Source organism: Lepidochelys kempii, chromosome 1, assembly GCF_965140265.1.
Source record: "Lepidochelys kempii isolate rLepKem1 chromosome 1, rLepKem1.hap2, whole genome shotgun sequence".
In the NCBI taxonomy this organism is placed as follows: domain Eukaryota; kingdom Metazoa; phylum Chordata; order Testudines; family Cheloniidae; genus Lepidochelys; species Lepidochelys kempii.
In genome coordinates this window covers 295,768,694-295,793,431 of record NC_133256.1, presented here as the reverse complement: position 1 = coordinate 295,793,431, position 24,738 = coordinate 295,768,694, and the positions used below count along the sequence as shown (strand labels likewise).

Here is a 24,738-nt window from a genome sequence, read left to right as displayed (position 1 = left end):
ATGATTAGTTAGAGTAATTCATTTTAGGTTCAGGTATAAAAGCCATGACAAGTTCTATAATATAACAACCTTTAATATTTTACAAAAGAAATCCTTAACATTTTGCCCCTGTGAAAATAATGCTACTGAAAAACCGTAGAAAATTCATTACAATACAAAGATCCCTCAATGGTAACAAAACATTTCCCACAATAGTGGTTAATTCCAACATTTTTTTAAAAGAAGCCCAAATATTAGGATGCATTAATAAAGCACAAATTAAATATAAACACAGACAAAGCCACAAAACATGTGTCAAACAAATAAGGGTTAAAATGCAACTGTATTTCACACAGACACCAAGTCACATCAACATAATAAATTATCAGACATAAATTATAAATTATTTATTTTTTTAAACTACACAGACAATATAGTATCAAAATGGATGAATTTATACTAAATTTAATAAAACCAACACATACAAATCTTCTTTCTGGAATTTTGGAAATAGCTATTTTGATCCATTTTAATCAAAATTATGGTATAGTTAATAGTCTACTATTCCAAGTCCATTTTATGACACAGTCTGGATAGTGGCAGCCATTATCAGTTGATCTCTGAAAAGGCATTCCTTTCTCTCAAAGTTTTAAAGAATGAACAGCATATGCTACCATTAAAGATTTCAGTCAAAGGGACATTAAACATGTTGTGTCAGTAATGAGGTATTCTGAAATTTGACAATATGCAGCAGCAGTGGTAGAGGTATAAGAATGTAGCTGGTTTTGAAAACCATGATTTCTGATCCTGAATTCCCTTTTAATATAAAAGGTTAACTTTAAGGATATAAATACTCTGTATATACTATAGAAGTGAATGCAGGCACTTTTAAGAAACATAATAGGATCTTTGCATTAAAATGAAAGCAAATAAATATTTCTACTTATGCACCATTGGCCTGCTCCTGCTCCTAGAGAAATCAATGGGAAATTGGCATTGACTTCATTGGGACAGGACTGGAACCTCAGTTTTTTAAAAAAATACTTTCATTCATAAAAATAAAATAAAAATTACATTTCTTCCACTAGTGCAAAGACAGAGTTCTTCAGTGAAGTAATTCTGGAGTTAATGACTAAAGGGAAAACCTTGAACACTAAAGAAATCAGCGATATTTGTCTCAGAGCTTTAAAATACGTGACTGAATGATAGTAAGTGATGCCATTAAAAATCTTTAAAACATAAAACTAACTAGAGAGAGGAGTTCATCCTCCCATTTATGCACTGGTAATACTAACGACAGTTGCATGTATCAATATTTGCCCAACAATAGAAGAAAAAACACATAATATGCCACTGGTATGTTGAATATGCCTCTAGAAGGGGTACCTTATCTGATCTGTATAAATATCCTAACAATATACTTTATTCTAAAAACAGAACTATAATTTTGTCTTTATTTAAGGAGAAGAGGAATACCTGATTCAGCTCTAGTCTATACATGAATCCATTGATAAGAAAGATACCTGAACACGGACCAGCTGAGGGTGGCTCCCAAGTATGCAGGACAGTTAGCATTCTTAAAATGAAGCTTCCTAATTCTTAGCTCCAATAGTAAATGTTGATGTACCACACTCTTTCTCATTTAAAATTATCTGAGCACTTAAATTAATACTTAATTTGGGTTTTTCTCACTCTGTCATGTTGGAGCTGTTCCAGTTTTTATAAATAATTAAATATTCATTAGGTCAGAGAGAGGCTCTATAGTCCGATGATGGAGACTTGGGTTCAGGTTCCTATTCCAAACCATGCAAAGCAAATATTCAAACCTGGGTTTCCTATATCCCAGTGGAGTGCCCTAACCACTACGCTGTTGGCTATTCTACACTTGCCTGAAGACCTGGCTGTTGCTACTTGAAACAGAGTGCAGAGAGACACACCTGTCTCCACCCTAATGATGTATGCCATTTTTCAGTTTTCGCTTTGGTATTCCATGCTAAAGCCCTGATTCAGGAAAGCATCCGTATTCAGGCAGCACTTAAGTTCACGTTTAAGTCCCATTGAAGTCAATGTTAAGCATATATTTATGTGCTATATTGAATAGGGATGGACTTAAACATCTAAGTATATTCTTAAACTGGAACCTAAATTAGTAAACTTCATATTGTGATGAAATACCTTTCCTGAACTTTTTATGTAATTATTAAAAATACTGAGAAATGCAGGAGCACCTACGCTACTCTCTTTCAAACCCTTCCTCAAGACAAACTTGTTCTGTGAAAACGTACATAGTTTACATAGACTTTAAGGCCAGAAGCGACCACCAGGTCATCTAGTCTGACCTCCTTCTATCACAGGCCATTGACACCTGCACACTAAACCCAACAACTGAAATGGGACCAAAATATTACAGCCCATGGGACATTAGACGATTATGTACTACAGGGAGAGAATAGGAGGGACTAACATGCACCAGTGCCCGAGGCCCCCGAAAGGCAGGGAAATGATTAAATGAAATATACCCAGATAATCCTGGCAATGACCCACTCACACACTCTTCAGATGAAGGCAAACCTCGCCCCCTTTCCAAGGTCACTACCAATCTGACCTGGAGGAAATTCCTTCCCTAACCCACATATAACCGTCAGTTAGACTCTAAGAATGTGAGGAAGAACCAGCCAGTCAAGCACTTGAGAACGAGAATGGTCAGTGCCACTACAGAGCCTTGGCCCACCCTGTCCAGTATGCACTCTCCAGCTGTGGCCATCTCTGATGCTTCAGAGGAAGGAATTTTTTTTAAACCTCCCAGAATACACCGGGGGGAGGGCGGGGCTAAAATCCCTTCCTGACCCCGTACTGGTGGCCAGCCAATCCTCCTCCTAGTAAATTCTATTCTATTGTTTTTTTAAAAAAAGCATAAACTCTGGAGCAACTATGTGATGTCTGCAGACTGTGCTCAACCAGCGCTCTAAATGAAGTAACAGCTTTTCATTTGTCTTTTACAACGTAAAATCTAACACACTGTCAGCCCTCAGAAAATAACCATATATTACTATTTAATTTCACAATTTGACTATAAGAATCCTCAATGAAAAAACTAAACAATTATTGAATAATAATATTTCATGTTGTCTGAAAAAATATTGTGACAGATGGAAATTTCCTGCAATACCCTGGACAAACCTTACTGAATTAAGTTAAATCTTACTGAATTAAGTTTAAGTATTTTAGGAGCCCATTGTATTAAAAATGCAAATGTTTATATACTATTGTGGGATTGTATGAAAACAGGATTAATGCAATATCTTGCAAGTATCATGAACTTCAAAAGACTCTGTTGAACAAGGTAGCAAACATGACTAATCTTTTGGGATGCTATACGTAAAGCGGAATTCCTGGGAAGTACTGGAACAGAAAGGATTGCAAACCCCCAACTACAAATTCAGCCTTTGAAGCTTCACCCTGAGGGGAGGTCCTTAGGTATGCTGATCACCTATTACATGAGGACAGTTCAAAGATCAAAACTGATTCTCGAGGAATCAACAGACAAAGAAAGGACTTTTGAAAACATAACCAGAGTTTAAACTGACTCAGGGCCTTCTTCCTGAGCTAGCAAATTGATAGGATCTCTGGTACATGGAAGGCCGCAATCCTTAGGGAAGGATTGGAGGGACTTTGGCCTACAGAGGTTCCATACAACTGTGTTCCTGTTTGGAGCAAAAGGTGTGATCAACCTGAAACCACAGGAAAACCCCTGGATGGGAGTTGAAGGACTACTCCTGCCACCACCCTTTGTGGGGGGAGAGGATGATCTCCGGTAAGCTTATTAGTATGTCTGTTTTCTCTGTAGTGCTTTCACCTTAAGAAAAAATATGCCTGCTTAGAAAAAAACAGTGTGGTAGCTTTAGCAATTAAACAGTGTGCCATTTCTGAGGACAGAAGTGAAGCAAGTCTGCTTAGGCAGATTGTCTTTTGCTGGGAACAACACAGTGAAGGCAGGAAACTGGTCAGCCTCGAAATACCGCTACTGGGAGGGAGACAGATGTGGGTCTCCACCCAAGAAAGGCAATGGCAATGGGTAGGACCATAGCTGTATGTACTACGGCCATTTTGGTTTGCACCGCAAGATGTAAGCTACAGAAGGGAGGCTGCCACAAGTTAAAGCCACCTTCTGTGTAGTGCCTCCAGGGGGAGCAGCACAGAATCCAACCTCCTGTTCTCAAGAGAATAAGACAATCTGGAATGTCTTACTAAAAGTTTCCAGAACTAAGTCAAGATGTCTTACTTCGTGCACTACAGACAAGAACCCAACACAGTATAATGAAAGAAGGAAAGAATAAAGTATAAATCATTAATAAAAATGTACTGTTAGCAAACTGATAAAATACCATGGAATTTTCTCTTGATATTTTACAGTGTGGCATATGGTCTCCATATATTTTTTGTTTTAAGTTTTTTTTAATTCTTCCACAGAGTTTTGAATGGTTGGCTCAACTCTTTCACACATAAAACCAGGGAAGACTTAAAGGAAAACATCCTAGACATACGGGGCGGAATATTTTCCTGGTGTAATTCCACTGAAATAAGTAGTTATATGAAAGGTTAATTTAGCCCATGTACTATCATGCACTGAATGTATCAACACAGAGATATTGTACTCAAGTATGCAGCAGTTAGCCTGAAAGACTGTACCTACAAATTTGACTTACAGGTTTTTTGTACACATGCCACTGCCAGAGATTTAATAGATTAATTATATTAATAATCTTACTTTATTTCAAGAATGTGACAAATGTATTATTTTGGATTGATTTGTATCCCCACAAGAATAATTGAAATCATTCAGAGTCCCTGAAAGATATATGGATCTAGCATAGTCACCTGACCTGAAGTGTACAGGCGGAGCAGACCTGTTAAGTAAAAATGTGCACATTTTTACACTAACACTTTTCAGGACCGAACTGCATTTTAATTGAATTTCAGTAATCTTCAAGCAATTACAAATCCTATTGAAACTGATCTAACACAGTCTCCCTATAGTGAACCAACTATTCTACACACAGTAGCACCAATCTAGTAGTGAAATATGAAGCTATCACATCTCCACATCTTACAGACCTGGCTATAGCATTCTTTGGAGTCACTTCCAGCAGTCTATCAAACATCGAGGCCAAAAATATGCAATTACCAATGACAGTTACTCTGAAGAAGCCAAGAGCTTTTAGTTCTGAAATATAATCTGATAATAGCTCATTTCAAGTGCAAATTGTTATTATTTCTTGCTTATACCTATACCCTCATCTGAAGGCAGACACATGACGAACTCCTCACTCTATACTGGAAGAAAAAGAAATGACAATTGGCAACTGACACATTCTTTCTAACTCTTGTATCACACTTATTGCCTGTCCTGAGGATTCTAAATTCTTTAGCTCAGTTAGTCGTCTTCTCCATCAGCTTATGCCTGAGGCTAGAACCCAAGAGGAGGATCTAGTACAACTAGTACTTTTGCAGAATCAATGAGCCAGAGTTTCTGGGCCAGCTGAGAAGCAGTCAGAGACAGATTTGAACAGGGACAAAGCAAACTTTACACTTCCTCATAGGTGCCGACTCTGTGGGTGGTCTGGGAAGCACCCATGTGGAAAAAACGGTGGGTACTTAGCACACACTGGCAGCTCCCCTAGCAGAACCTCCCTCTCCCCGCAGTGCATCCTGCCCACCGGCAGGCCCCACCAATCAGTGCCTCTCCCTCCCTACCAGCGCCTACTGCGTGCCACATATCAGTTATTTTGCAGTGTCAGGAGGCGGTGTGGTGGGAGAGGAAAGAATTGGGCAGAGAAGAGGCAGGGCGGGGCCTGGGTGGACCACGGGGCAGCACTCCCGGCAGATTAGAAACTTGGCACCTGTGCACTTGCTCAAACCTCAGTAGGGCCTGGGCCAGCTCACACTGTAAATTAAAAGTAACTTCAGGGCTGCTCTAATTTATGCTCCACCCTGTGTTCCCTCAAAGGCCATTCCACAGCCAGGGATTGATGGGGCATAGTGATGCTGTATCTGTGTCTCCTTTCCCCTAGTCCTCCCCTCTCCCTCATGCAGTTGGCAAGGAGCAGAAGATTGTATACAACACATTATGACAACTCTATAGTAATTGCATATTCCCTGACAAAGAGGGAATCCTTCTGGAGCCAGGTGCATAAGATTTATAGCTGCTTTGCACCACCAGAGATGGGCAAAGCAATGAAACAGGAAAGAGAATCTGCTTCAGTATACTTTTAACTACAAATTTCTATTACACAATTTTTATTAACTTTTTATTATTGAAGTGGATGAGACAGATTGTCAGATGGTGTCACTTGGAGTAGCTCCAATGAAATCAATGGCGCTATGTCAATTTACACCAACTGAGAATATGACCTCATATTACTAACCTCCACACCTGTTGTAAAGAAAACTATAACAATGTGCAGATATACTATGCAGTAATGTTATCAATATTGCTGCAAGGTTATAGAACATAAGAATGGCCACACTGGTTTAGACCAATGTCTTTCTAGCCCAGTATCCTGTCTTCTGACAGCGACCGGTGCCAGATGCTTCAGAAGGAATGAACAGAACAGGGTAATTTAATAGAAACATCCATCTCTTCTCATCCAGTCCCAGCTTCTATCAGGCAGGGGTTTAGGGACACTCAGAGGATGGGATTGTGTCTCTGATTGTCTTGGCTAACGGCCTTTGATGGACCTATCCTCCATGAACTTATCTAATTCTTTTTGAACCCACTTATATTTTTGGCCTTCACAGCATCCCCTGACAGCAAGTTTCACAGGTTCACTGTGTGTTGTGTGAAGAAGCAGTTCCTTATGTTTGGTTTAAATCTGATACTATTTATTTCATTGGGTGACCCTGGTTCTTGAGTTATGTGAAGGGGTAATAACATTTTTATTCACTTTCTCCACACCATTTATGCTTTTATAGACCTCTACACCCTCTCCCCCTTTAATCCTCTCTTTACAAAATTGAATAGTTCCAGTCTTTTTAATTTCTCCTCATATGGAAGCTGTTAAATACTCCTAATCGTTTTTGTTACTCTTCTCTGTACTTTTCCCAATTCAAATACATCTTTTTTGAGATGGGGCATCCAGAACTGCATGCAGTATTCAAGGCCTGGGTGTACCATGGATTTATACAGTGGCATTTTGATATTTTCTGTCTTACTATCTAACCCTTTCCTAATTGTTCCTAACATTCTGTTGGTTTTTTTGACTGCCGCTGCACACTGAGCAGATGTTTTCAGAGAACTACCCATGATGAAAAAAGGTACTTACTCATACCTGTTGTTCTTTGAGGTGTGTGCAAATGTGTATTCCACATAGGCGTGTGCATGCACAATGCACTAGAGCCAGAGAATTTTGCCTAATAGTGCCCATAGAGATTGTGCCTGCGCCTTGTGGCTGTAGCCAGTCTCCCTCCTGTATGAGGTGGCCGTGCCCCAGCCCCCCTCAGTTGCTTTTCCCTGAATGCCAAGAGCATAGAGTCCAGTGCAGAGGGGAAGGAGGATGAGTTCTGGAATACATCATATGTCCAAGAACAGTTACAGTACAGGTAACTGTTTTTTTTTTCTTCAAGTAGATGCAGCTGCGTATTCCACATAGGTAACTCACAAGCAGTAGTTGCAAGAAGTAAGGCTCGGAGTTTATTTAAAAAAGGATTGCAGAGATGCCTTCCCAAAGTTTGCATCTGCTGTGGATGCTGCAGAAATGGCGTAATGATCCATTAGTTGAAGTCCTATATTTAAACATCACTTAACAATACCATCAACATAGCCTGTGCTCTCCTAGAATAAGCTCACATCCTTTGAGGGGGCATAATCAGAGTTATTTCATATTCTGTCTTGATACAGGAAGTTAACCACCTAGAGATCATCTGCGAAGAGATTGCTTGTCTCTTCATTCAGTCTGCATATGACACAAACAGATGAGGCGAAGCATGAGAGTTTAGTCCTTCCCAGGTAAAAGGCTAGGAATTGCTGATGTCCAATGTGTGAAGATGCTGCTTGCCCAGGGTTGAATGCTGCTTAGAAAAGAATACAGGTATATATCCCGCCAGATTCAAATGAAGTTGAGAAACCACTTCAGATAACAACTTAGGGTGTGGCCACAAGGTCACTTTGTCTTTGGAAAATTGTGTGTAAGGAGGCTCTGCTATCGAAGTCTGCAACTCACACACTTTCCTCGTAGATGTCATTGCCACCAGGAATATAGTTTTTTGACACAAAAGAGAAAAAGAAGAAGATACCAAAGGCTTGATTGCAGGTCTGATCAGAGCTGCTAAGATCATATTAAGGTCCCACAAAGGAACAGGCTCTCTCACTGGTGGGTGGAGACAAAGCATCCCTTTCAAGAACCTTGTTACCAAGGTATTTGAAAATACTGACCTTCCATGGATGGGTGGAGGAACACCAAACCTGCCACCAAATGCATCCTCAATGAGCTAAGTAAAAGACCTTATGACTGAAGACGTAACCCATGGGCAACCATGTCATGAGATTCAGAGAGCTGAGCACAGGATGCAAAGTCTGACTGTGATGCTGAGTCCGGAGGTCGGAATGAAGAGGAAGGCATATGGGAGGCCAAATTGATAACAAGAGAAGGCCAGAGAACCAACACTGCCTCAGCCATGCTGGAGCAATGAAGATGACCTTGGCATGGTCCAATTTCAGTTTGAAGATCACCTGCAGGACGATTGGAATCAGTGGAGAATGCATATAAGAGTGCTGGTTCCCAACCCAGGTAAAAGTTATCAGTCAGGGAGCCTGGATCAAGCCCCCCTTGAGAGCAAAACAGATGGCATTTCTTGCTGTCTCTCATAGTGAACAGGTTGCTTCAAAGATGGACTTCAGGATACTGGGCTTCAGGGACCACTCATGATTCAGGGAAAGATTCTTGCTGAGGTAATCTATAAGTTCATTTTGGAGTCTAGGTAAACGATCGGCCGCTGGAATAATACTCTTCCCAATGCAAAACTGCCAGAGCCACAAGCCTGTTCTGGCCACAAGCCCTGAACTTTCAGCAACCCCAGATGTGCTCCCCACAACAGTCCTGGTTGTTGGGGGCTGAGCAAGGAACACCCTGGCATATGTTATCCTGAACTCCACCACCATAAAGAGACCAGGAACGGTGGAGAACGTCGGACCAGTCTGTGCAAGTGATGATGAGTCAGATGAAAGACTGACTTCAGCCATATTTGGAGAAGGAGAAGACAGTCTGGCAAAATGGACCACGTGTGTGCATAAGGCCATGTAACCCAGCATCCTCAGGCACACTGAAGCTGTGACAGAGGGTTGAGACTGCAGCTCCTGACAAAGGTGCCAAATTGCCTGAAAAGGGTTAGTTGGCAAAAATGCTCTCAAACTTGTAGACTCTATTAAGGTCCCAATGCCCTAATCAATTAACTTGATTTTTCAAATGGGGACCATTGTTGACTTCCCATTGTTTCAGATGAGACCTCGGCAATTGAGTAAGTGTAGTGTGACGTGTACATGAGAGGACTTCTTCTCTGGACTTGCCTCTCAGTAACCAACCATCCAGATATGGCAAGATGAATTCTCTTCTTCCTGAGGTATGCCGCCACCACAACTATACATTTGGTAAAGACCTGAGGAGCAAAGGATTGATCAAAAGGGAGTAAGGTGTATTGATAGTGCGAGTTCGCCAAAACAACCAGGAGAATTGCTACATGGAAATAAGTGTTCTGAAGGTCCAGGGCAGCAAACCAGTCATTATGATTTAACATGGGGATGATAGCTGTTGGGGTGACTCACCATATCGGATATATTTGTTGAGGCTTCAGAGGTTGAGAATAGGTCTCACCCCTCCCTTGGATTTGGGAACCAAAAAGTACCAGGAATAAAACCTCAGACCTCATCACTGCAGGGGAACCTCCTGCACAGCTCCCAAAGCTAGCAGAGAGAGACTGAACCTGTTTAAGGAGCAGTGTATTGTGAGAGGGGCCCCTGAAGAGGTGTGGGGAAGAGGGGTGGAAAGGAACTGGATGACATAACCTGATCTGACACTGCTTAGGACCCAGCTGTCCTAGGTCCCAAACATTATAAAAGCGACACAGCCTGTTCCCGAACAGTGGGGACGCAAATGTAGAAATCACTACAGGCCCCAGACACAGAAGCCAAAATGGGCACTTTGTAAATGCCAGGGGTCGTGTCGACTGGCTGAAAGCAGAACCAGAAGGCCTTTGCCTCCAGGAACTATGACCCTTCTGTAACAAGAGGTTTTGCTTTGAATGTTCTGAGATACCTTGCAGCACCTTAACAGAGACTTGCAGGAAAACCTCGGAGGGGGTATAAAACACTGAAAAATTCACTTCTCCCAGTTGACATAATTAAGGTGGTGGCAGTATCAGGACACTTTGATTTGCTTAAAACAATAATTAATTTTAAGATTAAGGCTCTAAATAAGTAGAAAATAATGACAGTTTAAATATAGAAAATCCAACATGGTGGATCAAAATGGCGGAGACAGGGATGACATATTTTAAATTTAGAGAGTGGAAAATTCCAGAAGGTTCCAGGAACTCAGAGGGAGGAGCTCTGCTATCTAACAATAGGTCAGAGGGAGGAGCTTTTACCCAAGATGGCATCAGAAGGAGGAGCTATCTAAAAATAGGAATGACATAATAGGAAAGATCTAGAATTATGCTAATATCTGGAAGCTGATTGGCTGAGATGAGCTGACCTTGGGAGAGCAACCACTATATAAGGCTGACAGCCAGCAGGCTGAGTGTAGTGGGTTTGGGGTTTCTGGAAGAGCAGAAGTGGGAAGACACCTGAGCAAGAGAACGCTACCTGGAAAGAAACGAAGAAGGAAAGCAGCAGCAAAGGCGGAACTTTCCTGAGAGCCGCAGCAGAATTCCGAGGTTGCCTTGGCAATCGCCTTCAGAGCAGCTGCTTGCCAGCAGCAATGGCCAGCAGCAACCACTGCTACATCCACAGCTGAAGGCGCAGTAGCAGGAAGACTGCGGCTGTGGAAACCTCAAACACAGAGAGATCAGAAGGACCAGTAAGACAATACAGAGGGAATTTGGGTACAGTACAAGTGTAAGTCTGATCTTCTTTCTACCTATCATTTAAGGTAGACACACTGCGTGTGTCTATTAATAAAGTTGGATGCCTGTTTCTGGGGAGATCTCCCCCGCCCATTCTGTGACTGGCTGATCACCACTCTCACAGGATGTTAAATATTAAACATCAGATATTAAATGTTTAGTGTTAAGTGTTAATGTTAGTTTTAAGTAAATGTTTTCTTTTTAATCTGTGAATATGATCATGGTTTCTCACATGTGTGTATAAAGGCTGCATATACTACATTGTATTAAGTAAAGGATTAGATTGTAACACTAAGACTTGTGTATGCGGAATCTTTATATTCTTGTTACATTGGACCTACTGTAGTCTCTATATAGGTTAGGTATTTTATGCAGTCTGTCTCTTTTATTTTGCTATGTCACTTTACTGTATAATTCTTAAATGTGATTCTGTTGAGTTTTACTATATCCTATGTATCTTTTTTTGCTTTATTAAACTCACTGTAACTTTTATTTCTGTTAAATAAATAAATACTTTGTTTTCGAAGAATTTCTGCTTGTGTGTGTTAATCCTTGAGCGGAAGGCTGTATCCGTGTCCTTTCAGGGGTTAGCAAGACTAGCTTCCTCTGGGGAGCCCTCTGTGGGTCAGAGACAAGCCCCAGGGTAATACCCTAGCAATTCCTTTAGGGCGGGCCACAATCTGGTTACCTTTTTGTTAAATAAGAAGTGCTATCGTAGGCTAATTTAATTGGCATCTAAAATTTAAGGTAACACTTCCTGGGGTACTCCAGCTCCCTTGCAGAAAAGAAGGATTGCCCAATGAAGCATTGTGAGAGTCACTGTTGCTGCTGGCCATCATAATGACACCTATGTATTGCTTCTCTGTAGGCAGCACTAAAGCTGGAGTGCTCCGGAGGGTCTTTGCAGGTTCCAGGAGAGTGTCATTAATAGGGAGACCTACTCTCCCTGGAGCAGATAGTTGGAAAATGTAGAGGAACTTGTGCATATTCTTCTGTAAAAACTCTGCCTGGATGCCCAAGGAAGCAGCCACATGCTGCTAAAGGTCCTGGTATGCCTTCAAATTCTCAGGCATTGAGGGAGAAAGGAACCTGGTATCACTGAATCATCAGGAGATGATGCAGAAGTAGCCAAGTACATCAGGGATGTATTCTGTTCCTGAATAACCGGACCCAGATGAGACAAGTCTGGAGGCCCTGAAGAAGACAACAGTTGTCTGAGCTTGTGGCGGATCAGCAACAACATTAGCCACCAACAGGACCCGTGATTTCGCTCTGGAGCAGGCTGAAGAATATGATCTCTGGGACTGAGGAGCATCCCAGGGATTCCAAGGAGGCCTCTGTGGGTACAGATAAGGCACGGGTGGCCAGTAGGCACCAAGCCAGGAGCCCAGGTCCTGACTACAAGGAGAGTGCTCATCTCAGTATCAATACTGCTCCAAGAATAGTCCCTGGTGCCAATCAAGCGATGAAGGCTGGGAGTAGGACCCTGACCTGGATACCGAGTCCTCCCATGTTTCTGGTGAAACAGTGAAGCCAGTCCCAATGGTGCAAGCAGATGGTTAGACTCATCCACAGCCCAACAGGAACGTGGTACTGGCGCTGATGAGGAATGAGGAATCGGCATAGCCGGTACCAAATATCTGACACCTACTCCCGGTGCCAGGGAAGGCATTGGTACCCGAAGTAGAAGGCGGAAACTGCTGCCAAGACAATGTTGGTGCCGAGGAGTGCACCAGTGCTGAGGAGGTCCTCAGTGCCAGGCCCTACACTGGCCTCAATTCTACAGTCTGTGGTGCAGAAGGACCAGGCTGCTGTGCCGACTGACCCTTTGTCTCTGCAACACCATCAAAGGGGGTCACCAAGGCGATGGAGGCCGTTGCCCTGGTAACATCCTGGATAAATGGAGAATCCGGAATAAATAGGCAGAGTAAATCTGCTGCCTCCTAGTATGCCACCAGCTTGGAGATGGTTGGGGCTCTCAGTGTTCTCAGCACAGTACCTGGATCCTTTGTCTCTTGGGGGAGGTACCAGCAGCTTCATTTACAAAGTCTGAAGGCAACAGCTGATCTGGGGCCTTGGTAGCGAAACAGGCCTCATGGCCTGCTCGAGAAGGTGCTGTTCCAAGTGTAAGTCTCTGGCCACCTGGTTTCTTCTGGTAAATGATTTACAAATAGAGCACTGCTCCTCAGTGTGTCCCCCTACACATGGCAAGCATCTCATGTGGGGATCACTATTAGGAATTGCCCACCCACATGACGGGCAGTGCTTGAACCCTGGTGAAAGCATCACACAGGGCAATAAGTATCCTAACGAACTAAGCTAACACTATCTAGGGTATTAGGGACTATCTAAAAAGTATATAATGAAGAGAAAAACTCAGAAAACTGAGACAGAGAATGTGAGCTGATAACCATAGAGAGCTCCAGCTTCAGCCATGGGCAATGAGAAGGAACTGGGGGTAGAGGGTGGAGGTCAGGGCAGAACTGCCTCATATAGCCAGGGCCGCAATGTTCCCTCTAATATGGAATGAATTTTATTATGTTCAGCACCAATATCAAGGTAACGTGTGGATGTGCACCACCAGTAGAAACAAAACACCTAGATACAATATACATTTTTAAAAAGTTACCATAGGTATGGAAGAAGAAAGAATATTAAAACAAGGGATAATTAACAAGGTGCACTGCTTACAATGTTTATTTAATATGAAATCAAATAAAAAGAAAACTAACACTGCAAAATGTTCAGTAATCCTCTTTTCCTGCCGCAGCCCTGGGGCTCGGCGTCTCTCCCCGCCACAGCCCCAGATCTGGGAGACAGGTGTCTCTCCCCACCACAGCCCTGGAGCTGGGAGAAAGCCCTCTTTCCCCACTGTAGCCCTGCATGCCACAAGTTCCCCCATCACCACCACCCCACCTCATTCCACTGCCCCCACCCACACCCTATTCCCCACCTCACCCCACACATCCTCCAGGCCCACCTGTGGTTACCCCCGTGTGTGCTGCATGCATGCCTGTGCGGCTGTACTAATCAGGTGTGCAGCCTTTGATGACCTCTCGTGCGGCTGCACAGGCGTGAAGGTTAGAGGGAACATGGGCCAAGGGTAAGGTTACAGCCCAAGGCACGAGCACTGCATCTACAGATACTGCTAGGCAAAATTCTCCAGTTTTAGCTGGGCGTGCACACACCTAGATGGAATACATGTCTGCATCTATTTGAAGAGCTCTGAGATCTCTTACTTGAATGGTATTCTGTTAATTTAGACCCCATCATTGTGTATGTATAGTTGGGATCATGTTTTCCAGTGTGCATTACTTCACATCTATCAACTTTAATTTCATTTGCCATGTTCTTGCCCAGTCACCCAGTTTTGTGAGATCTCTATGTAACTCTTCACAGTCTGCTTTCGATTTAACTATCTTGAATTTGTATCATCTGCAACTTTGCCACCTCACTGTTTCCCCTTTTTCCAGATCATTTATGAATAGGTTGAACAGCACTGGCAACGGTACTGATCCTCAGCAGACCCCACTATTTACCTCTTTCCACTGTGAAAACTGACCATTTATTCCTATCCTTTGGTTTCTTTTAACCAGTTACTGATCCATGAAAGGATCTTTCCTCTTATCCCATGATTCCTTACTTTGCTTAAGAGCCTTTGGCATGGGACCTTGTCAAAGGCTTTCTGAAAGTCCAAGTACACTGTATCCACTGGATCCCCCGGCCCATGTCTGTTGACACCCTCAAATAATTCTAGATTGGTGTGGCATGGTTTCCCTTTACAAAACCCGTGTTGACTATTCCCACCATATTTTGTTTATCTATGTCTCTGATAATTCTGTTCTTTATTATAATTTAAATCATTGTGCCTGCTACTGAGGTTAGGCTTACCCCTGTAATTGCCAGAATAGCCTCCAGAGCCTTTTTTAAAAGTTGGTGTCATATTCGCTACCCTTGGTACAGAGAGTAATTTAAGTGATAGGTTACATGCCACAGTTAGTAGTTCTGCAATTTCATATCTGAGGTCCTTCAGAACTCCTGGGTGAATGACATCTGGTCCTGGTAAGTTTTCACTGTTTAATATATCAGTGTGTTCCAAAACCTCCTGTACTGACACCTCACAACCACTGCAGTGAAGGCCAATGCAAAGAATTGATTTAGCTTCTCCACAACAGCCTTGTCTGCCTTTAGTGCACATTTAGCCCCTTGATTGTCCAGTGGCCTCAGTGATTGTTTGGCAGGCTTTTTGCTTCTGATGTACTTAAGAAAAAATATCCTGTTTGTTTTTGTGTCTTTTTCTAGTTCTTCAAATTCTTTTTTTGGCCTGCCTAATTATACTTTTACAATTGGCTTGCCAGAATTTATGCTCCTTTCTATTTTCATTGCTAGGATTTGACCTCCAATTTTTAAAGGATGTCTTTTTGTCTCTAACTGCTTCTTTTACTGTTGTTTAGCCATGGTAGCTTTATTTTATTTTATTTTTTTGGTCCTCTTACTGTTTTTTCTATTTGGGGGATACAGTTAGTTTGAGTCTCTATTACAGTGTTTTTAAAAAGTTTCCATGCAGCTTGCAGGCATTTCATTCTTGTGACTGTTCCTTTTAATTTTCATTTAACTAGCTTCTTTATTTTTAGGTAGTTCCTCTTTTTGAAGTTAAATGCTAGTGTGTTGGGTTCCTTTGGCATTTTTCTCCCTACAAGCACAATGAATTTAATTTTGTTATGGTTGCTATTACCAAGCAGTTCAGCTATATTCACCTCTTGGACCAGATCCTGTGCGCCACTTATGACTAAATGAAGAATTGCCTCTCCCCTTGTTTCCCCTTGGGTTCCAGGACTAGCTGCTCCAAGAAGCAGTCAATAATGGTGTCTAGAAATATTATCTCTGCATCCCATCCTGAGCTGACATGAACCAAGTCAATATGGGGATAGTTGAAATTCACCATTATTATTGAATGTTCTATTTTTGTAGCCTCTCTAATCTCCTTGAGCATTTCACAATCACCATCTTGGTCAGGCAGTTGGAATTATATTCCTACTGCTATACTCTTTTTATTCAAGCATGGAATTTCTATTCATAGAGATTCTGTGGTACATTTTGATCCATTTAAGATTTTTACTATATACAACTTTATGCATTCTTTCACATATAGTTCCACTCCCCCACCAGTGTGACCTACTTTGTCATTCCTATATATTTTGTACCCTGGTATTACCGTGTCCCATTGATGACCATAGTTTCACCATGTTTCTGTGATGCCTATTACATTAATATTATCATTTAACACCAGGCACTCAAGTTCAGCCATCTTAGTATTTAGACTTCTAGTATTTATATAAAAGCACTCATAGAATTTGTCAATATTTAGTTGTCTGCCTTCATGTGATGTAACTGAATGGGACCCTTTTTTGTTTGACTGTTTCACTTTCAGTTCCTAGCTGTACTCCATCAACTTCTAGCCTCACCTCTTTACTAAGATACAGATAACTCACAATTTTATATAAAATATATAATGTGCTCTTACCCAGACTCATACTTGTTATCCAATAACATTTTTATTTAAGAATGCAGAACTAGATTCTACCTAGTTCCTACAGAGCCTTTAAGGGGGTGGGAGAGAATGGGAGGGGCAAGGTGAAGATTAGGCAAAATCGAAGAGCTCCGGAGATTACAGGGAGGCTACCAGAAACTCATCCAAGGTTGCCCAGCACTACAAAATGACACTCTCGAAGGCAGAGTCATGGCTTCTCCCTATCCTTCCATACACACTGGTCAGCAGAGCCAGTGAAGTGGGAGTGAAGAAATATTCTAAGTGTAGCACTTTGCAGCAGTGCACACCACAATGCACTGGGGAGCTCAGGGTAGGCTTTCTGCTTCTGAGACAGAACACCTCTGGTGCTCCTCCAGGGCTCTGCGACTTTGCACCACTCCAACTAAGGGTTGTGTCAAATACACACAATCTAGCCCTTAGTGATCAATAATTCCAGACAATGTGCCTTCATCTAAGCCCTACTTAAAAGGTGATTTGAAATATTTTTTTAAAATGTTCATTATAGTTTTATGTGCTGAATACTCCCAATAGTAAGATTAAGAAGCATAGTCAATACATGTAGCATTTGAATATACTTTCATCTTAGGTCCCCCTCCTGGTTTTGATGACCAGCTCCCTCTCAGAGTGACACCCAATAGGCAATATGCTGGTGATGTTAACATCACCACAGAACCCCACTAGGGCATGGAGTCAAGAGAGGGTCCTAGTGGGTGCTAAAAAGTGCCATTTTAAACCATATGGCTTAGTTTTGAAAGATATAAAATGCACTTTATATTACTTGGGATATAAAATAATATGAAAATCTTTGCAAAACTACATCACATACGGTTTAATTAAAAGGGCATTTACCTGGACCCCACTTCCTCAACAGATTGGCTCTATGCTCCACCAGGTTACCATCCCACTTATGACTGTGAGGGCACCCACATATTGCAGTGCAATCTGCAACATCACTCAGAGAACAAACTGGCAGTAAGTGATTTCAGGAGATCGAAAAGGAATAGACATTGAGCTTATTGTCAGTGATATGCTGAAAGTTCTGCTTACCCTTTCAACATGTAATTCTACAGTTAAACAAAACAAAACAAAAGCATATATTAGTAAGTGTTTGCAAGTCACCAGTTAACATATGGCAAATGGCTAAACAAGATTTGCTTAAGACATGCAGGCACCAGCGTAAGACTGAAACTCTGATTGCACAGTGGAAGAAAGAGATACTATTATAAATTATTAATTAAAACATCTATTTCAATTTATATTTGTACCAAATTTAGGTTATAACATTAGATTATTTAAAAATATTTTAAAATTGAAATCTGAAGTTCACTTAATATAATATTTCCACGTTCCTTGATCAAAAACACGAAATTAAATCAGCTTGTTAATATAAGTAATGTTTAATAAAATTGTGATCCTGGTTCTGCTCCCAATGAAGTGAATGGGATTTTTGCCACTGACTTCAGTGGAGCTGGATCCAGACCCTACAGTAGTTGCCATTGAACTTTTTACAATTTTTGCACGTTGTCTAATAAATGTTACTGTGGCATTCATAACATAGGGAATACTACCAAGTACCTTAGCATAGGGTCTACTATGATTATTTCAGGAATGTAAATTATCTGCAAATGGGAACTGTACAGATTTTAATGGTGATCACTGTATTTGTTTTTACATAATAATAGATAGTGACATATAGATAGGAGCTCTATTATAATTATACAATTATACAGACACCTTTAATTAGTCATTGTTATATCCACAAATGTAAACCTTTATACACAATTGTACATAAAATGAAGAGTACAGTACTGACTGATTACAGGGGAAACAAAATATACGTGTGTGAGGTACTTAGATGTATCTTTGATTAGAATGTTATGCATTAGATATCTACATACAAATATAGATATAAATATTTAGTTAATACTATAGTACAAATTACAGTATTTATTTTAAAAGTAAAATCCCAAATTGATTCCTCCTCCTGCAGAACAAACTGTTAATCAGCACTATAATCCAGGATGAACAGCAACAAAATTTAAAATGTGTCTTATGATGGTTTACATCCTACTCCCAGACAAGTCAATGAAAGTTTCCCATTTAATTAAATGGGAGCAGGAGCAGATGCTTAATAAAGCTACAATGGGTACATTCCACACACAGTTTTATCTCCCTGTGATCAATCAAAAATACTATATACAATTTATAAAAGGAGAGAGAGAGAGAGAGAGAGAGAGAGAGGGAGGAAATAGTGAATACTATCATACCGATTTCCATGGTCCCCGTTGCCATGAAACATCACCAGGGCAAGAACGCACATTACATTGTGCCATGTTAGGTGGCTTGTCTAGAATTTCACAGCTTTGATCATTCAACATTTGGCCATTAGGAAGCTGACAAATCACTAATCTTGTCTTTATTCCATCTCCACATGTATGAGTACACTAAAAAAATTAAAAAGATATAGTTTAGGGGTCTCATCAACAGTCTTCATATACTAAGCAGATATTTGTGTAATCAGTAAACTGTTATTACTATTTAATATTTTTATTGTGCTACTGCCCAAATGCCTCAGGCAAAAATCTTGGTCCCATTTACTAGGTGCTTCACCCATACATAATGAAAAGGCAGTTTGTGCCCCAAAGAGCTTACAAAACTACATTTTTATATTTAATTAACATTTGTCTACAAAAGACAAGAAGATAGAAGACAGTCTGCTCCTTCAGGCAGAAGTGAACACTAGTGTGAGAGAAAACAAATTAAGAGAAACTAGTCATTCTTCAGGGTTAGCACCCAGAGTCAGTGTAGCATGTACCCCTTCTTCTGTGATAAGGGCAAATGGAAATTGGACATGAAACTGAGTTTCCTGTTTGAATAAGAGAACCCCCAGGAACACTAAGCAACAAAGTACACTACCCATCCTGATGTTAATATTCTGATTCTTAAAGGCCATTTGTTTTGTAGACATAGGTGTCTCCTGATATACGCACTACATATTTATTTTTTCAAATTTAAAATTATTGTTTTGTAGAACAGAAACAAAAAGAGAGAAACAAACTTTAGCCAGAAGTTCTGTTAAACATTACATGCACTGCTAAAACAAATGGAAAAGCTAGTTTGCGTTCACTCTAGCCCAAGCTCACTCCTAGTTAACTTAATCCATTCTTCTCAGAAAATATTGCTTATTTATAATAAACTATCAGAAATAAATTATAATCTGATGAGGAAACAGTATGTCCTACTCCTTTATTGTTGTATACTCTGATTCTTTATTAAAAATACTAAACCAAAGGAGGGCTGTATATACTGTACAAAGCAAATTCCTTACTGTGCAGCTATTAACAGAGAAATTGCCATGATGCACAGGCTAGGCCTAGGGAACCAAGTTACTAGAGCTGGTGAATAACATATGAAAAAAATCAGATGCTGAATTTTCCATTTTACTCATAAAATTCAAAAAATTATCTACTAATTATTGACGTACATGGGATTCGATATGTAGGAGGTGATGCAAGTGAGAACCTAGGTCAGAATAAACTGAAAATATTTGTTTTAACTGTACATGTGGTCTTTGGCATAGAATCTATGGTCAAAGTTTGCTCATACATGCAATAGAGAATTCGTTTCTTACTTTCTTAATTGAAAACAGTTCATACAAACCATCACAATTAAAGAGTAGGAGTTGATAGAAGAAAAGAAAATCATTACTGATAAAGTTTGCAGATGCCACAAAGATTGGGGGAGTAGTAAATAATGAAGAGGACAGGTCACTGTTACAGAGTGATCTGGATCACTTGATAAGCTGTGTGCAAGCAAATGATGTGCATTTTAATATGGCCAAATGTAAAGTTCTACATCTAGGCACAAAGAATGTAGGTCATTCTTACAGAATGGGGGACTCTCTCCTGGGAAGCAATGACTCTAAAATGACTTGGGTCAAAAGGGCTAACACAATCCTTGGATGTATAAACGGAATATCAAGTAGGAGTAGGGAGGTTATATTAACTCTGTATTTGGCACTAGTGCAACTACTAGTGGAATACTATGTCCAGTTCTGGTGTCCACAATTTGAGAAGGATTTTGGCAAATTGGAGAGGGTTTAGAGAAGAGCCACATGAATGATTAAAGGATTGGAAAACATGCTTTATAGTGAATCAAAGAGCTCAATCTGTTTATCTTAACGAAAAGAAGATTACGGTTGACTTGATTACAGTCTATAAGTAGCTACTTGAGGAACAGATATTTGATTAAAATAGAGGGCTCTTTAGTTTATCAGAAAAAGGTATAACCAGATCCAATACCTGGAAATTAAAACTAGATACATTCAGACTAAAAACAAGGTGTACATTTTTAACAGTGAGGATAATTAACCACTGGAGCAATTTATGAAGAGTCGTGATAGATTCTCGATCACTGGACATTTTAAAATGAAGATACGATGTTTTTTCTAAAAGATATACGGTAACTCCTCACTTAACGTTGTAGTTATGTTCCTGAAAAATGCGACTTTAAGCAAAACGATTTTAAGCGAATCCAATTTCCCCATAAGAATTAATGTAAATGGGCGGCAAGGGGGCGGGAATTAGGTTCCAGGGAATTTTTTTTTTTTGCCCAACAAAAGACTACACACACACACACACACACACACACAGAGTATAAGTTTTAAACAAACAATTTAATACTGTACACAGCGATGATGATTGTGAAGCTTGGTTGAGGTGGTGGAGTCAGAGGGTGGGACCCAAACCCCTTCTCCTCCAGCATTTATAACAGAGATAAATATAAAAATGTGTTTTTAATTTATAAGGGGGAGGAGAGTCACACTCAGAGGTTTCCTGTGTGAAAGGGGTCACCAATGTAAAAGTTTGAGAATGACTGCGTTAGACAATGATTTTTGGAGTAAAACCTTATCCCACCCAACTCATCTTTTTAGAAAAGAAAATAATCTTAAATCTCTCCTGGTTCAAGACACTACCAGAGTGGAGCACTGAATTAAAGAAATTTTACAATAACTCCTAATTAGACTAAGGAATAATTGCCATGTGTCAGGCAGCATGACAAAGCTATAACCACTAGCGAGTCCTACTGATCTATTGCTTATAGATATGGTGACCAGATGCCAGTAATCAACAGAAAGAGCATGCCCTTTTATAGGCACTCTGTATCACAGAGGCTGGATTAATCATTCAACAAATAAATTGCTTATTCATTGTGAAGACAGTGGTAGATAAAAATTGTTTGAGTTTGAAAATGTTTGATCCTTTTGAGACTAGTAAAAAAGAGTTTCTGTTGCATACATACTTAAATAATTATTTTACCTTTTTTTTAAAAAATGCTCAAAAGGTTCACAAATATATTTTTTTAAATTGTGAAATAATCTTACTTCTCCCCAGCTCCCATAGTTCCATCGTGGACAGTGTCCAGAATCACAGCGTCTTGACTCTGGTGGCTTTGTTGCCTCATCACAGTAACTAGCACTTATTCCATCCACATCTTGACACACTACAACCCGACGTTGGAATCCGCCTGCACAAGTACTAGAGCACTAATAAAACATAAGGCAAATATACATCTTTGTTAGTTGTGAAGACACTGCAATGTACAATATATTGCTTAAATGAACTTGAAAATAAGAAAGTTGGAAATTGGCACTGAACTATAAATTTAAAACCCCAAAAACCAATTTTGTTAAAGGTCTAAGCGTTCTAAATTTTAAAATCAAAATAAGTTGTTTTTGATTAAACATATTGCTTTTCAAATAAAAATGTATATTTAAGCTTACCAAATAGATACTGTACTACAATGTCATTTTCAGAAATGTTAAAAAAGATAAGAGAGAACTCTAATGCATACAGAATGATGAACATAGTAAATACATTTTAGTAGTTTGCTTACTGCTCCCCATGGTCCTGTTCTCCACTGGTTTCCTCCTACAGAAGGATGGCTCCATTGATTTACATTATCTTGTGGGTGATGGCCCCTGTGTATTGGAGGGTAATCTAGTTCTGGAAAATGGCTTGGATAGTCATTCATTTTAGGAATATGACGATAAACTGGAAGGCATGGTGGCATGTTACACTCTTGCTCTTTGGAAGGACGGCTTTCAGGATCACAGTAATTCTCGTCAATTTGTTGATGGTAGTTGACACAGACAACTTGTCTTGTTGCTATTCCATTATCACATGTAACTGTGCACTGACCAAAAATTAACCCAACACGTGTGATACAACATAACATCAAAAAACAATAACTAAAGATATTCATATTTACTTTTGAAATTAATAAATGTATAACTATTTTTTTCAGGGCACGGACAGTCTCTTCATATACCTCTACATAGCACTTAGCACAACGAAGACCCAATTCTAATCAGAGCCTTTAGGCACTAACATAATATAAATATGCAGCAGCAGCAGCAACAAAAATAATACTTACGGGTGACCAATTTCCAGCTTGCCACTCTCCACATGGACTAAAACAGTCTGAAATCTCAGGTGGTCTGGGTAAGTGTGTACAGAGTGATTCATCAGCAACTCCACCATAAGCATCCCTACAACTCACATAGCGAGCACGGTTACCTTTTCCACAAGATGCAGAGCACTATGAAGCAGAACAATATATGTTAATCATATTTTATTAGATCAAAAAATCCAAAATTAACTTGCAAACGTAAGCATATTTAGTACTATCATGATTTAATACAGGTTTTAATCCATAAATTAAACACAAAGAGCCAGATTCCAACCTCAATTATACTGCTATAAACCCAGAGTCATAGAATACCAGGGTTGGAGGGGACCTCAGGAGATCATCTAGTCCAACCCCCTGCTCAAAGCAGGACCGATCCCTAATTTTTGCCCAAGATCCCTAAATGGCCCCCCTCAAAGATTGAACTCACAACCCTTGGTTTAGCAGGCCAATGCTCAAACCACTGAGCTATCCCTCCCCCAAGTTACTCTTAAAGTAACCCAAGATGTGTATTTGTCTCAGCCTGTATCACCTTTCTTGGCCTCTCTCCATGGTGAATAGCTCCCTTTCAGGTGTAGTCTTGGGCGCAACTGCTAGTGGGGAAACCTTGACAGTGTGGCTCTAATGGAGCTGTGCTGTCGGGGAATGAGGGGTAGAGTACTGCTAGATGGGCCTGACATGTGCAGCTTACAGAAGGGCTATGGGCTTTGGACGTGCAACCGTAGCTGTTTCACATGAGTGTATATGTTAAGATGTAGTCCTCAAAATATATGATCGCATTATCACGTAATTATTATTATTTTCTACAGTTTAGATATCTATAGGTAGCTTCTTCCTATACTTTTCAACTATTTTATAGTGAGACTAATTTTATTGACAATGATAAAGTATATTTAGGGTCTGATTTATAATGTCATTACTCTGTTTTTGACACCAGCAGAAATCTATCAGGCCCTCCCTGATGTGTTCATATCTCAAAAACTGTCCAAGAATTGAGTCAAAGGCTTTTTGAGTAGGCATCATCTCAACCCGGTCTCAATTTCAGTACACTTTGCACGGCACAGCTAAATTAGACATGCATGCATGTCTCAGTTATACACTTTATGAACTTACACAAAAATATACAGTAGCAGTGCATCTTTTCAAATGTTCATATCTCAGATAAATCAAAGCCAATTTTTACCAGAGTACTCAGACACTTCTTTGCAATGAAGTTTATTGACACGGAAAATTACAACTTTAACCCCACCACTGTTCAGCAGTACAGCTGTTTAAACCAAAGGCATCAATAATCCTTTTATAATGGGAAAAATATATATTTTCCCTCTCCCTATACTTAAAAACTGGTGAATCATTTTTTGCACAGCTGACCCCCAAAAGTTCTTTTGAGAGAACTCAGATAGAATATTTCAGACAGAAAGGTAAAATTTAAGTTCTAAGCACTGAAAAATGGGACAGAATGGGAACTTTCTTAATTATATAATTAGCTACTATGCTCACTATAATATATTACATACTGGGGTCCATGATCCATATCTCCACTGAGTCACCTTCCCTATAATAGGAAGCGATGTCGTCCATAATTTTGTGGTTTCTGGACAAGGAGGCATTTCACAGTCCTTTGA

The 24,738-nt window shown here is 40.2% G+C and overlaps 1 protein-coding gene across 1 annotated transcript in view; it reads right to left on the bottom strand.

Moving 5' to 3' along the window:
• ADAMTS20 (ADAM metallopeptidase with thrombospondin type 1 motif 20) overlaps window positions 1-24,738 on the bottom strand; it is a 169,174-nt gene that overhangs the window by 45,038 nt on the left and 99,398 nt on the right. Inside the window, exons 24-28 of the mRNA XM_073331555.1 lie at window positions 24,631-24,732; window positions 23,081-23,245; window positions 22,541-22,840; window positions 22,029-22,190; window positions 18,913-19,089 (exon numbers count right to left, since the gene is read on the bottom strand). Coding sequence (XP_073187656.1) covers window positions 18,913-19,089; window positions 22,029-22,190; window positions 22,541-22,840; window positions 23,081-23,245; window positions 24,631-24,732 — 906 coding nt within the window. The remainder of the gene's footprint in view (window positions 1-18,912; window positions 19,090-22,028; window positions 22,191-22,540; window positions 22,841-23,080; window positions 23,246-24,630; window positions 24,733-24,738) is intronic.